This window comes from Anabrus simplex, chromosome 3 (genome assembly GCF_040414725.1).
Source record: "Anabrus simplex isolate iqAnaSimp1 chromosome 3, ASM4041472v1, whole genome shotgun sequence".
In the NCBI taxonomy this organism is placed as follows: domain Eukaryota; kingdom Metazoa; phylum Arthropoda; class Insecta; order Orthoptera; family Tettigoniidae; genus Anabrus; species Anabrus simplex.
Window position 1 is genome coordinate 180,634,786 of NC_090267.1, and position 16,230 is coordinate 180,651,015.

The 16,230-nt window shown below is 37.2% G+C and overlaps 1 protein-coding gene across 1 annotated transcript in view; it reads right to left on the minus strand.

Moving 5' to 3' along the window:
• Positions 1-1,007: 1,007 nt before the first annotated feature.
• The window catches only part of LOC136866120 (centrosomal protein of 135 kDa), a 670,869-nt gene continuing 655,646 nt past the window's right edge, over positions 1,008-16,230 (minus strand). Inside the window, exon 22 of the mRNA XM_067142807.2 lies at positions 1,008-1,117. Within this exon, the coding sequence (XP_066998908.2) occupies positions 1,099-1,117 (19 nt within the window). The 3' untranslated portion in view covers positions 1,008-1,098. The remainder of the gene's footprint in view (positions 1,118-16,230) is intronic.

Sequence of the window (16,230 nt, forward strand, 5' to 3'; positions counted from 1 at the left end):
TGTTCATCTAAACGCACATATTCCCTTCTCTCTGGTTTAACTGATGGAGGAAGGGGTATAGCGGACACAGATTCATGTGCAGATGAAACTCTAGGAAGAAAATGATCACTTAGGCTCATGAAAGACCTAATTTGCCTTTTATCCCTGTTACTCACAGGAAATTTCTCATTCTGCGCTTCTGCAGGTTCAGGTCTTTTATGTTGCTGATCACCCTTTTTACTCTCAGAAGGTTTCTTTGACTCTGCTTTTGTTGGTTCAGGTTTTTTATCTTGTTTATGATCTATTTTACTCCAAGAAGGTTTCTTTACCTCTTCTTTTGTTGATTCACGTAACTGGACTTTCCGCTGCTTATCATCTTTCTTGTTCACAGAAGGTTTCTTTATTTCTAGTTTAGCTGGTTCAGGCAACTGTTTTTTATATTGCTGGTCATCTGTCTTCTTAGGTTCTGCTTTTACTGGTTCAGGCACCTGTTTTTTACATTGCTGGTCATCTGTCTTCTTAGGGTCTGTTTTTGCTGGTTCTGGCAACTGTATTTTACACTGCTGGTCATCTGTCTTCTTAGGGTCTGTTTTTGCTGGTTCTGGCAACTGTATTTTACACTGCTGGTCATCTGTCTTCTTAGGGTCTGTTTTTGCTGGTTCTGGCAACTGTATTTTACATTGCTGGTCATCTGTCTTCTTAGGGTCTGTTTTTGCTGGTTCTGGCAACTGTATTTTACATTGCTGGTCATCTGTCTTCTTAGGGTCTGTTTTTGCTGGTTCTGGCAACTGTATTTTACATTGCTGGTCATCTGTCTTCTTAGGGTCTGTTTTTGCTGGTTCAGGCACCTGTTTTTTACATTGCTGGTCATCTGTCTTCTTAGGGTCTGTTTTTGCTGGTTCAGGCACCTGTTTTTTACATTGCTGGTCATCTGTCTTCTTAGGGTCTGTTTTTGCTGGTTCAGGGGACTGTATTGTATGTTTCTTTCCCTCAGTCTTACTCTTCTCTTCCACAGTTTCACATGGAGCACTATTAGCAAAAAGCATAATTATGTCTTTTAGTCCTTCCCAAATACTTTATCCCCAAAACCAAAACAGCTTTTTGTGTTGCCCCTTCGAATTATAGAGTTGTGCTGTAACTAGAAAACAAAAGTAATGTTAATATTACATCAAAATTCATTATCAAGAAGAACTATACAATATAAAAACTGCATTATGATAAAGGGAATTTAGGGTTTTGACTTCAGACACAAATTCAGGTAACAGTAGGATCAACTGGTGTGTGTTAGCACAGAATAAGAAAATTTGGAAAGAAGTGACCTTCCTCCACTGCTCTCTCTCTCACTCTCCCTCATGTATACACAAAAAAATAATTATTTTCCAGTTATTCTTTTACAAAGTCCAAACAGGAGTACAAGAACTATTTTCTTAACAGGCCACACTGGTAGTGAAACTTACATGGAACACTCATCAACTCAACTTCTTTGATGAAATAAGGCAAGTGTTATTGTTTCTGAATTAAGATTACTGAATCTTAAACTTGATACTCTCCTATTTATTTATTTATTTATTTATTTGCAACCATAACAGGGATACTTCCCCAATTAAAACAGATGGTGACAGATTAATTTCTATCACACAATATTTATAGAAATGATGACAATAATAATATTAATAATTGTAATGATAGTAGTAATAATAATAAATACCTGAACACTATGAGCATGTAGAAGAACTAATGCACTGAATAAAGAACTGAATATCTCCGAACGTCTCTCCTCACGCGTCATAAAGAGAATCGTCCAATTCTTCGGACATATTGTAAGACGTGATAGTGAAAATCTGGAGAAATGTGTCATGGAAGGCAAAGTTTTCGGCAGAAGACCACGAGGAAGGACATCAAATAAGTGGATTGATCAAGTTCTGCGTACCACCGGTCTGACTCATCAGCAGGCTTTAAGAGAAGCTGAACATCGTCAAAGTTGGCGCCGCTTAATCCAGAATATTGTGTGAAGTCAAATGGGGTCACGATGCTCAGCAATGAGTTACACGACTTATGATGATGATGAGCATGTATAGTTTTATATCAAGAGGAACTACTGAACAAAAGAGGGGGTGGAGGAATGTGAATGAGAGAAATGTTAAGCCAGCGGAAAAAAAAAAAAAAAAAAAGTGTTAGTTAAGGAGTGAGGTGCCAAATTTGATTTAGTGCATGCTCTGTTAACATTGGAAGTGGAAGTGGAATATTTTCAATGCTGAATGGCAAGAAATAAAACTACTACTACTACTACTACTACTACTACTACTACTACTACTACTACTACTACTACTACTACTACTACTACTACTACTACTACTTGTATTATATCAATTAAGTACAAGTCTTTGACAATTATTACTTGCAGAAATTGCACAGATGTACATATAATAATAATAATAATAATAATAATAATAATAATAGTTATAAATAACAGTTAATAATTATCTGATAATTAGCAGTGAAGCAAGAAAAGTAGAGAAGTAAAAATATACAAAGAGACTAAACTAAACTCAATTAGGGAAACTGAAATATTAACAGACATGATCATTAGCTGTGGGCTTTTGCCATGCCAAGAAAACAAGGTGAAATTCTTTATGTTTCACAGAGACCTTGCTGTTTATTTCGCAACACACATGCCTACGATTGAACAGAAACATCTTAATTGTGCGAAGATGGCATCGCCACTTCCTACTCGGAAGTCTAGTGCACAGTGAGCCATCTGGTGACAAACAAGAGTACCATTTACAAAAGACCAATAGTAAATTGTTCTTAAATTCGAACTATCATTACTAGGGAAGTCTCCTATTGAACAGACAAGATTTTCTTCTGAAGACGTGGAGCAGAGTTCTCTGCAAAATGTAAAGAATTTCACCTTGTTTTCTTGACACGACAAAAGCACAAAAGCTTATTATCATGTCTATAATCATGGGCAGTGAAAGCATCAATCTAACTCTTGAAACAATAATGATTGTGGGTTTTTAAGTCACCGGAACATATTAGTGCCACTATACATATTCTACATTCTTTTTCTATACTATTCTACATTCTTTTTGGGCAGTCAGGCTCAATCTCACCTGATGCTGTCCATTAAAAAAAAAAAACATACTTTATGCAAATATTGTATTTAGAAAAGGCACCATAAAGTCAAATTCATATATATTGAACATATCTGTAATATATTACATTTGTTTCAGTTGGTCAAGTACAATATTACGAATAGTAAGTAAATTAAGGGTTCATTTTAAACCACTAATAAATGCAGTAGCAGCTTACCATCAATGAACTAGTTTTCTGTTGTGTGGAGTAGATGAGTTCATATATCATGTTCTTCATGATAAAAATAGTTTTCAGATCTTGGCACTCTGTTACATTGTTTCCGTTCGTATGCAAGAGAAGATGTTTTGCCTCCGAAAACTCAATTTAAATTCCGCAGAGACCAATATCACACGGCTGTAATGAGATGCCTCTTAGGAAACTGAAAGGACTGCTTGTTAGCCTTAATAGTCATTCCAACACATTACCACTATAATTCTGTGCCAGGTAGAGGTGTCATAAACGAGTGATATCATTGCCGTCTTCACACCAAAGATGCTGCAATTTCCAATCCTAACCAATGCACAAGGGATTTTTGATAAAATAAATAAATAAATAAACAATAACAATAATAACTAGAGGTCTTGCGGTTATGATCATAATATCATGAGTAACATACAACAACAAGCTGCTTGATTTTTGTGTGCCGTATCTGTTTAAAGTTTTATAATGAGAAAAATACAATTACTGGTACAGTAGAACCTCATTAATCTGGACTAACTGAAGCTCTAAGTTGTTCAAATTAATGAAAGTCCAGATTAAACAAAACAACTTATGAAATGAGCCATGGTATGTATTTAAACACTTTGTTCAGTAAAAAGAACATGTACAGTACAGTATTTTAAATCTAAGAAGTACAAAGGTTATTTACTATACAAGATATAATGCAATATAGTATTAGGCCCTACAAAACACAGAATAACTAGTGCAGTACAGAATTAGAACATGGCAATCAAGGCACAGCTTCACTGACCACACTTGACATGCTTTCTGGTTTGAAGAGACTGCTGATCTTTTGTTATCTTCCTTTGACAATCACGTCTTTAAAAATTAAATCATGCAGATGCCTCAAATGTTCGTAATATGCAGATATATTTACATCATCATTATCTTCAATGTATTCAATGACAATGTTTAGATGATCTTTAATTTCAGTAAGTTTTGGATTAGATTTAATAATATCACCTGCTTCATTCTGGTCGTATTCATCCATTTCAGAGCTTTCTGCAGTGATTACACGTTCAACGATCTCCCCCTCTGTTAAAATGTGATAATCTGGATCATCTTCATCTGCTTCTTGCCACAATTCAATGTCTTTCGGTATTGGTGAATATTCACCACCTTGGTGGAGGGTGTTATGAAAGTCCAGCCATTTCTGGTTTAACCTCTTCATTTATTAAAAGTTTCTTCCATGAGTTAATCAAAGTTGATGGTTTTATATAATTGACAGCAAACACAAAATTGAAAATCATGGATCAGAAATTGTAATTGCATTTATGAATTACTATTAAACGGCTGTCCAGATTAAACAAAGTCCAGAATAATTGGGTCCAGATTAATGACGTTCTACGGTATATGAAGAGACATTTGAAATGGAGTATGCACGTAGTTGAGGTCCTAAAACAAAAACAGCACCTTTTGGGTATGGAGGAATTATTGAGTTTGGTTCCAAATCCAGATCAACAACCATTATCTAATACACTAGTGTCCAAAATTGAAGCAATAAATGGAAATTCTTTCCCCAGTGTCCATTTGCCCACATAATAGTATCAGGCGATATCAATGTATAAAAAATGATACTATATCCATATACTGCCCGGCAAATGGCATGCCTGACGTCGTACAACCATGGAAGCAATGACGTCTGAGTCACTATTAGCCAATGTATGTAGAGTATACAGCTGTATTCATCCAAGTTTCCAGTTCACTATATAAATACTCAGCTATTGTACAGAAAAGATGCTTGGACGACTCCCTGCAGTGGAGGGCAATTGGACAAATAGAAGTCAGACAGTGGCAAGCTAAAGTGGACAGATGGCTTAATGTGCATCAGTTTGTTGCTTCTCGAATGTGGCACCGGTTCATAGATTCCAAAAATGTAACCTGAAGACCATGACAAGGGCAACCAAGAGTGACACCCAAAAGAAAAATCCATTATTTGTCCATAAAGTTGAGATGATACAACTGTAGGACTGCACGGCAGCTGACATCTGACCTCACAGCAGCCACTGCAACGGTTATATTGAGGCAAAGGTGTACAGAAGGCTTAGGCAGTGGCCTTTACTGGCGGCAACTGGCTGTATGTTTACCTCCGACGTGTGTGCACAGAAGATAACATTTAGAGTGGAGTCAACATGTTCTGTTTACAGATGAGTCCAAATTTTGGTCTTTAGAATGATTCATGATGGATTCACATCTTGCAAGAACCTGGAGCATGGTTTGTGGAATATTGTGGAAAGGGACCACTGTGGAGGTGGAGGTGGTGTAGGGGGCGGAGGGGCTGGGGCATTATGATAACCAGCCGAAGAAGTTGTAGGGTAAGCCGGCAAGGCCTGATGGCCGCCAGGTATCATGGCGAGATCCTGGCACCTCATGTTCATTTTTTCGAGGTGCTGTGGGCCGAGATTTTGTACCGATGGAGAAAAATGCACACCCTCAAAGAGTGCAGCTGGTTGATGCCTGCCTGCTAATTGAAGATATTGCTCGCATGATGTTGCCTGCTGTGAATAATGTCATCAGTCTCATTTTGCAGTTTTAATGTCCATTCTTTCTGTACAGCAATTCTTAACTCCTGGAGAGCGCTTGGTGGAGTTGGATGTTAAAAAGCGTCTGCTTGCACTCTCAATTTAAACTCAATAGACCACATGTGGAATGCTCTCAGGAGAAAAATTGCTCTATCATTTATGATTGTAATTCACAGCAGGCAACATCGTTGTCGGGCTTGTATTACTGCCAGAGGTGATCGGATGCCCCACTGAGAAGAAGTAACCCATGTTCTGGTATTTGTGAAAGTGGATACATTTCTCAGCAAAGTAGACAATGGTGATTTTTGACTGTTCTTTCACCAGCAAGCAATAAATGATTATTTACCCCAATTTGTCCTCTTGAATTCCACACTATCTTCATATTGTGATCTCTCCTAGTTTTAAAAACATCACTCAAACTTACCCATCTACTAATGTCATTCCACACTATCTCTTCACTGACAGCTTGGAACATACCACATATAATCTTAAAATAATCAAATTTATTTAAAATTGTTCCATCTATTCAATACATACAGTTCTTTTGAACTCTTATGACATATACATTATAAATCATTATTGGGACATGTTTCCTCAAAATCACAAATATTCGGGATCCTGATTATTTTTTCTTAACAGACTACTTTACTATTTAAACTTGAAAGATATAAGTTAAAAATACATATCTGTTTATCAATCTTAATTAACTGGTGGAATGATTGTAACGGTATATAATATTCTTAAAATAGTTGTTAAAATGTTCAGTGGGAACACTTGTTTTGTAACACATTAGAACATCTTCCTAAAGTTGGCCCTATTATATCTTCTAGGTCATTGGCTCTTAAGATCACATTTATACACAAAGAAACACCACAAAATTTACATTTACAATCATCCACTGGATTAAGAATGTGGTTTAAAATGTCTAAATGTCAATTAGACGTCTTGGTGTCAGACAACATAATTGTACGTAAAACACTCGAATAGCTTAGAAGGATTAAAATAGTTTATCCTAGTTTGTGGTAATATGTTTGGTTGCCTTATTATACTACTCATTCTTTTCATTATTATTATTATTAATGTTGGTGTTGGTATCGTTGAAGAAGATTCAGTAAATCTTGATGGGTAGTATTTATGAGGTTGATTATCAACATGCTGGTGTGTCAATTCTTGCCATGGTTCTTTTTGTTAGTCTAATGGGAGACCTTTGGAATTCTAACTTGTTGTTTTCACCCTGTGTAACGGGCATCATCAGATTATACCTCTTCCTCAAAATCACAAATATTCGGGATCCTGATTATTTTTTCTTAACAGACTATTTCTCTCCTTCTTAGTCTCTTCACTTCTCGTTATAATATAGTGGATCTTTACCATTCCTTACCATCTTTAAAGCTACAAACCTATTTTCACATTCCTCAACAATTGCTTTAAACACATCCCAGTGTCTGTTTAAATTTTTATTTACTGTTTTCCACCAATCATAGTTACTTTTTAAAAACTCACTCATGCCTGTTTTATCAGCCATATGGTACTGCCTAATAGTCCTAATTTTAATATCTTCCTTTCTTTCACACTTATATTTAACTACCACAAAAACAACTTTGTGATAACTAATACCATCTATTACTTTGGTTTCATACACATTCATTGTGTATAGGTATTCATACACCTAGGCAGAATGATTTCCAGCAGGGTACTGCAGACAAAGAAATATTAAACACGGTGGCTCAAATCACATGGTACGGACATGTAAAGCGAATGCCTGTCACAAGAACACCACATGTGTGCCTAGAAAGAAGGGTTGAAGGAAGAAGCCCAGTGGGAAGACATAGGAAGAAATGGCTACACCAGCTGAGAGAGGATGTGGAGAGAAGAGGAGGGAACTGGGAGTCTGTGGTGAGAGAGGAGGCATTTCTGGACAGACAACAATGGCAAAGATTCCTTCAGCATCAGGGGTTTTATGATGATGATGATGACATACACTGGTGCTATTAACAGCACACGTTAACCCGCTTTCTGGTTTGATACAAGGAACTGTAGCACACAGAGGTGATTGTTTCAAATCACATTTTTTCTCATTTCTATTTATGGAACCATTTTTTGTTCCATGATAACTGTGTTTATACATACTCATTTTTTTCTTTATGGAATAATGAGCAGAAATCCATAATAGTTGGCAACTCAGCTGCTTATAATTGTGATGGACATCATGTAAGCAGCAAAAGCAGATCATGGAAGTGTAAGAATGATAATGATATTGAAGAATTAAAAATAATTATCTTCATTATTTTTTAAATCTAGAATAATGGACAGAGAAATCTGTAATTTTCACCTCTGCTTTTTATAATAACGGTGACAGATGATATCATGGTGGTAGCAAAAGCAGATAATGGATGTACGTGAATGAATACATGATGTCATTTGTTTTAGACTGCACTAACTAGTTTTTAAATGGTTTTTGGAGTTGCTGAGGAGCCAGTATTCCCCTGTCCCAAGAAGATTTTTTATGTGCCAGTTAATCTACATACATGAGGAAGGCCTAAATACCACCAGACTGAGCTAGAATCGTACATTCAACTTGAAGTCAGAAGGTCAGCACTCCTCTGCCTGAGCCACTCAGTCTGGCAAGAATGAATGCAATGATATTGTGATTTGGAAGAGCAGTCATCATCATCATTAGTCGTCGTGCTCATTACTGTGTTGTAACCTTGACAAGATGTCTCCATCTTGAGCGGTTTTCACATTTTGTTAATATGATCAGAAGTGGTAGCCCAGTGATCTTCTTCACCTGATCTATCCATCTGCTTGTTGTTCTTCCTCGTGGTCTACTGCCTTCAATTTTGCCTTGTAAAATTACCTTTTCCAAGTTCTCTCTGTCTCATCTTAAAATGTGGCCAAGGAACTGGAGGTAACGCTTACTCACACGGGAAGATAGGTGTTTCTTGATGCAGAGTTCATCCAGAATGGAAATATTAGTTCCTCTTTCTGTCCAGGATACACGTAGCATTCTCCGCCAACACCACATCTCAAAGGCATGCGCTTTTTGTCTTTAGCATTCACGGTCCAGATCTCACAGCCATAAAAAAAAAGACGGAGAACACTAGTGATTCTACCAAGCACATCTTCGTGGCTTTTTATATTGCCCAGTTCTGCCAGATCTTAGTAAGTTTAACCACTGCAGCACGACCTAAGACAATACGTCTTTTTACCTCTTTATCACAGCTTCCCGTGTCATTGATGACAGACCCCAAGTATACAAATTTCTTAACTATATCCAGGTCCTTTAGGCATCCCGTAAGTTGGATTTGACCTTGCCGATCAACTACCATTAGTTTGGTCTTTTTGATGTTTATCTCTAGACCATACTGAAGACTAGTATTCTTCACCCTGTAAGCAGGTCATGAAGTTCCTCTTCACTACCAGTGATGAGGGAAGTGTCATCTGCAAAGCGCAGGTTATTCATTTTTCTGCCACCAATCAAGATTCCACCATTCCAGCAATTGAAAGCTCTTTTGATGACACACTCTGCATAGATGTTGTAGAGTTGAGGTGATAACATACAACCTTGCTTTACTCCATTTGTCAGATCACCATCCACCTTTATGGTTGCTGCGTGGTTTTTATACAGGCTTTTCAGTAACGATATTAAATGCAGTGGAACCCCAAATTCCTTTAGCACCTGCCACAACTTGTCCCACATAACACAATCAAAGGCCTTTTTGTAGTCCAGGAAGCAAATAAAGGCAGGGACACAAAACTCGCAACATTTCTCAATTATCTGTCTCATGTTCAGGATAAACTCTTGTGTTCCTTTACCTGCAACAAAGCCTGCTTGTTCTGTGATATCTGAGGTTGCAGGAATGGTTTTAGGCGTTGATTTATTATGTAGAGCAGAACTTTGCTTGCATGGGATATTAATGCGATAGTACAATAATTGGAACAATCCCTTATAGACCCCTTTTTGTGAAGAGGAATTAGTATTGACGTTATCCAGTCCTTGGGCCATTCACCAGTTTTCCATACCATATTACATACCGAGGAGCCTCCGTGGCTCAGACGGTAGCGCGTCGGCCTCTCACCGCCAGATACCGTGGTTCAAATCCCGGTGACTCCATGTGAGATTTGTGATGGACAAAGCAGAGGTGGGACAGGTTTTTCTCCGGGTATTCCGGTTTTCCCTGTCATCTTTCATTCCAGCAACACTCTCCATTATCATTCCATAGCATTTATCACTCATTAATAAATATCACCTTGGGAGTGGCGACCCCATTGTAATAACAGCCTATATAGGTTTCATTCATTACATCCCTGACCCAGTCAATGACTGGAAAACAGGTTGTAGGTTTTTTTCATTACATACCGAATGTAAAACACGCATGCCCTCCTCCCCCATCACTTTCAGCATTTCTCCCGAAATACCATCCATACCTGGGGCTTTGTTGTTCTTCAAATGATTGACTGCATTCACAAGTTCAGTGAATAAAATATCAGGTTCTTTGTCATACCTCATAGAAATTTCCTGTTTGGCAGAATTATTTCCTTTGCAATACAGCATTTCACAGTATTGTTTCCACCTCTCTATTGCTTTGTTCTTATCAGTAATAAGGTTGCCATCTTCATCTTTAATCACCCATGTGCATGGTTTGAACTCACGGGTAATTCTGTTGACTTTTTTAAAAAGATCACGTTTTTGATTCAGCCTATGATGTTGGTCTATTTCATCACAAATCCTGGTGAGATACCGTGTCTTGTCAGTTCTGTAATTGTGCTGTATTTTGCGGCAAAATTCACTGTATGCTTCTTCGTCTTGCTTGGTTTGAATGCCACGTTTCTTTAGTATGCTCCGCTCTTCTATCAGCAGTAGAGAGGTGTTCGATATCCAGGGGTGCTTAGTTGGGAAGAATTAGTAAATGGTTCAGGGAAAGAAGAGTTAATGATTGACTTGAGGTTTTCCCATGTTTGGGAGGCTGATCCTTCCTCCTGTACTTGCTGGAGTTTTGGCTTAATTCATTCCCCAAAAGCTTGGAGAGCATTTTTTTCAGTAATGCAAATCTGTGTCACTCTCTTCTTCTTGGTCAATTTCAATTTGATCCGCATTTTCATGAACAGCATAATGTGGTCACTACAACAGTCTGCTTCAGGATAGGTTTTGCAATCCAGTACGGAAGTCCGCCATCGTTGCCTCACCAAAATTAAATCAATCTGATTTTGAACCCTGTCGCCAGGAGAAATCCATGTATATCGATGCTGTGGGTGATGTTGGAAGAGAGTATTGCAGATAGACAGGTTATTGCCAACACAGAACTCCAGTAGCTGCTCACCACGCTCATTTCTCACACCTAGACCGTGCCTTCCAACCACATGTCTCAAATGATTGTCTTCAATAGTCCCACCTATCTTTGCATTAAAATCACCCTGAATTACTAATAATTCCTTCTGAGGAATCTTTCTGATAGTGTGTTCCAGCAACTCATAGAATTCATCGATTTCTTCATCCAGTGCAACTGCAGTAGCAGCATAAACCTGAATGAAGTTGATCCTACACGGAGAAGCATTCATCTTAATGGAGATGATTCTGTCAGAGACAGGCTCATATCTGATGACAGCACTGGTTAGTATTTTAGGAATCACTACAGCGACACCACTCTGACTGAGATCCTCACTTCCAGAAAAATATATGGTGTTATCCGAGTGAGTGACAATGTGGCCACAACCTTTCCAATGTGTCTCGCTGAGTCCAAGTATGTCCAGATCACGTAGGCTCATTGCTCTTTCAACAATAGCAAGTTTTCCTGTCTGTAAGAGACCTCGTACATTCCAGGTTGCAATTTTTCTAACTATGCACAAAGTTGGTTTGGATTGATTTGCATGTTCAGATGCTCCTCTCAACCATGTCTCCCCCGGAGATCCGACTGGGAGACTTACTCCGGACACTGATTTATGATTGAGTAAAGCCATGAGGTTGTCTTGGGAAAATTAACAGTGATGGTTTCCCATTGCCTTCCACTGACCACCAATTCCACTTTGCTCACCGACCCAGCTTCCCACTGGGGTTGTTACCCAACTTTCCACTGGGTTGCTCGGCTTAACAGGGGCACCACGTGTAGGTAGGAAATTGAGAATTGAGGCGAGAGAGGCTAAGAGAACTCTTTTGTTGAGTTCTTATATTTGCATCACACCTCCATTTAGCCAGAGTCTCAAGGTGGTTGCAGAGACTCTCTCAAGGTCAGTTATTGCGTCAGTGGGCTCACTTACTCACTGTTGATGTACACTGGCAATCTTGTGATTTGATTATTGAAGTCTTGTGCAATGAAATATTAATGGAAATAGTACAGAATATGGAATGAAAATCAGTGTAGAGAAAAGCAAGACAATGGCGATAACAACAGGAAGGAGGGAGCAATAAAAACTGGAAACAAATTTATTGAAGACTAGCAAGATACCCGTGCTTCGCTACGGTATTATACTGAAGTTTATAATTGAATGCTTATTGTTTTATATATATTATCCAGCGAAATTCGCGATCTGACTCGTTTTCTGCGAGAATCCACCAAAATTCCCGATCTGACTGGTTTTCTATTATTTTACGGCACATTTCCTCACATTTTTCAATCTTCCTTTCCAGCAATCGATTTCGTACATCCCGGGCTATGCTCAGGTATTCCTCCCGGTCAGTTGGGTCCGTAAATCTTTGCCATCCTTTCCTATAATCATTTTTAATATGGATAAAATCCTTCAGGAGATCCGGCGTGGTGTCATATTGGGTGCCTTGGCGGCACTGAACCCGCGGCCGGACTGCATTCTTAGTCATTACCCATCCAGGAGCCGTTTCCAGCGCGGTCCGCACATTTGACGACGATCCGGATTATTATTATTATTATTATTATTATTATTATTACTATTATGCCTTGCTGGAATGGCTGATGACAGGGAAAACCGGAGTATCCGGAGAAAAACCTGTCCCGCCTCCGTTTTGTCCAGCACGAACATCACATGGAGTGACCGGGGTTTGATCCACGGAACCCAGCTGTGAGAGGCGGGCGTGCTGCCACCTGAGCAACGGAGGATCCTTATAAGTACATTAATAACAGTAAAATCAATTGGTCTCACCTCCTTCTACACCTCACCGCCGTTAAGTTTATTTACCGCCACCCCCCCCCCCAATAAAACGAAATTAAAAGAATGCTTGTTTCTTTATGTTTAAGGGAGATTCCAAACACCAATGTTCACGTCTATTACCTTCAGTTTTGAGATATAAGTATCCCCATAAATATAATTTACTTTTTTCACTTCATTTCACAATACCCCCCCCCCCCAAGTGAATTTTCCCGCAAAAATACTTGTTTCTTTAATAGTAAATGATTTTCTAAATACCAATTATCACGACTCTGACTTCTTCAGTTTTTGATTTATGTGTCCTCACGAAAGGAATTCAACTCCTTTACACTCCCGCCCTCCAAGATGGTTTCCCCACCAAAACGCGTTTTTCTTTTTTTTAAAAGGAGATCCAAATACGAATTTTCACGTCTGTAACAACTTTAGTTTTTATTAGATGTATGTATTCTCATACAATTAAGTCAATTAATTTTTCAATTCTTTCACCCCCCCCCCCCCCCCCTTCATTGGATTTTCCGAGAATACGTGTTTCTTTACTTTTAAAGCACATTGCAAATATCAATTTTCACGTCTGTAACATCTTCATTTTTGAGATATCAGTAGCCTAATTAAAAGAATTCAACACCATTTTCAGTCACTTTTACCCCTACCACCGCCACCACCCAAGTGGTATTTGCGAAAACTAAAAGTGCACGTTTCTTTATGTTTAATAGAGATAAAAAAGTACCATTTTTCACTTCTGTAACATGTTAAGTTTTTTAGATATACTGTAAAAATACTCATTTTAAAATTTCACCCCTTTTGAGTTCCCCTTAAGTGGAGTTTCCAAAAACAAATTCCCTATGTTTCTTTACATTTACAGGAGACCCCAAACACCCACTTTTTATGTCTGTAACATTTTACGTTTCCAAGATATTCTGTAGATATAGTCTTTCAAAAAAATTCACCCCAATTTGTCACTCCTGTTTAATTGCCATTAATTGGATTTTCCACAAACTAAAAAATACGTGTTTCTTTATTTTTAAAGGAGATCCCATATACAAATTTTCAGTTCTGTAATATCTTTCGTTTCTGAGATATGTGTATCCTCATTAAAGGCATTCAACCCATTTTTCACCCTTTTACACCCTTCCTATTAGGATTTACAGGAAATAAAAAAATATGTGTTCCTTTATTTTTAGAGGAGATTCTAAGTACAAATTTTTACATCTGTAAATTTTAAAGTTTTAAGATGTAGACACACTCATTTTAAAAATTCACCCTCCTTTTCACCCCCCAATATTTGGATTTTCCAAATAAGGAAAAAGTACGTGTTTCTTTACTTTTAAAGTAGATCCAAAATACCAATTTTCAGGTCTGTAATATCTTCAGGTTCTGAAATATAAGTAGCCTCATTAAAGGCATTCAACCCATTTTCACCCTTTTACACCCTTCCTATTGGGATTTTCCGAAAACAAAAAATAGATGTTTCTTTATTTTTAGAGGAGATTCTAACTACCAATTTTTACATCTGTAAATTTTAAAGTTTTAAGATGTAGACACACTCATTTAAAAACTTCACCACCCCTTTTCACCCCCCAATGTTTGGATTTTACAAATAAGGAAAAAATACGTGTTTTTTTACTTTTAAAGTAGATCCAAAATACCAATTTTCAGGTCTGTAATATCTTCAGGTTCTGAAATATAAGTAGCCTCATTAAAGGCATTCAACCCATTTTTCACCCTTATACACCCTTCCTATTGGGATTTTCCGAAAACAAAAGAATAGATGTTTCTTTATTTTTAAAGGAGATTCTAAATACCAATTTTTACATCTGTAAACTTTAAAAGTTTTGAGATATAGATTCACTCATTTTTTAAAATCACCCCATTTCCCCCACCCCCCCATTAATTGGATTTTCCACAAACAAACAAAATACGTGTTTCTTTATTTTTAAAGGAGATCCCAAACACCAATTTTCAGGTCTGTAGTATCTTCACGTTCTGAAATATAAGTAGACTCATGAAATGCATTCGACCCCTTTTTCAACCTTTTCCACCCTTCCTATTAGGATTTTCCGAAAACAAAACATACGTCTTTCTTTATTTTTAAAGGAGATTCTAAGTACCAATTTTTACATCTATAACCTTTAAAAGTTTTGAGATATAGATACACTCATTTTAAATATTACCCCCTTTACACTCCTCTTAATTGGGTTTTCCAGAAACAAAAAAATGCGTGTTTCTTTATTTTTAAAGGAGATCCCAAACACCAATTTTCAGGTCTGTAATATCTTCAGTTTCTGAGATATAAATAGCCTCATTAAAGGCAATCAACCCCTTTTTCACCCCTTTTCACTCCTATTGCGATTTTCCGAAAACAAAAAATACATGTTTCTTTATTTTTAATGAAGATTATAAATACTAATTTTTACATCTGCAAACTTTAAAAGTTTGGAGATATAGATTCACTCATTTTAAAAATTCACCCCTTTTTCACCCTCCCATTAATTGGATTTTCCAAAAACAAAAAAATACGTGTTTCTTTATTTTTAAAGGAGATCCCAAATACCAATTTTCAGGTCTGTAATATCTTCAGGTTCTGAAATATAAGTAGCCTCATTAAAGGCATTCAACCTATTTTTCACCCTTTTTCACCCTTCCTATTAGGATTTTCCGAAAACAAAAAAGTACGTGTTTCTTTATTTTTAAAGGAGATTTCTAAATACCAAATTTTACATCTATAAACTTTAAAAGTTTTGAGATATAGATACACTCATTTTAAAAATTTCATCCCCCTTTTCACCCCCCATTATTTGGATTTTCCCAAAACGAAAAAATACCTGTTTCTTTATTTTTAAAGTAGATCCCAAATACCAATTTTCAGGTCTGTAATATATTCAGTTTCAAAGATATAAGTATTCTCTTTAAAGGCATCCGAACCCATTTTTCACCCCTTTTCACCCCTCCTATTGGGATTTTACGAAAACAAAAAAATACGTGTTCCTTTATTTTTAATGAAGATTCTAAATACCAATTTTTACATCTCTAAACTTTAAAACTTTTGAGATATAGATGCACTCATTCTAAAAATTCACCCCCCTTTTCACCCTCGCATTAATTGGATTTTCCAAAAACAAAAAAATATGTGTTTCTTTATTTTTGAAAGCGATCAAAAGTACCAATTTTGAGGTCTGTAATATCTTCAGTTTCTGAGATATATGTATTCTCTTTAAAGGCATTCAACACATTTTTCACCCCTTTTCACCCCTCCTATTGG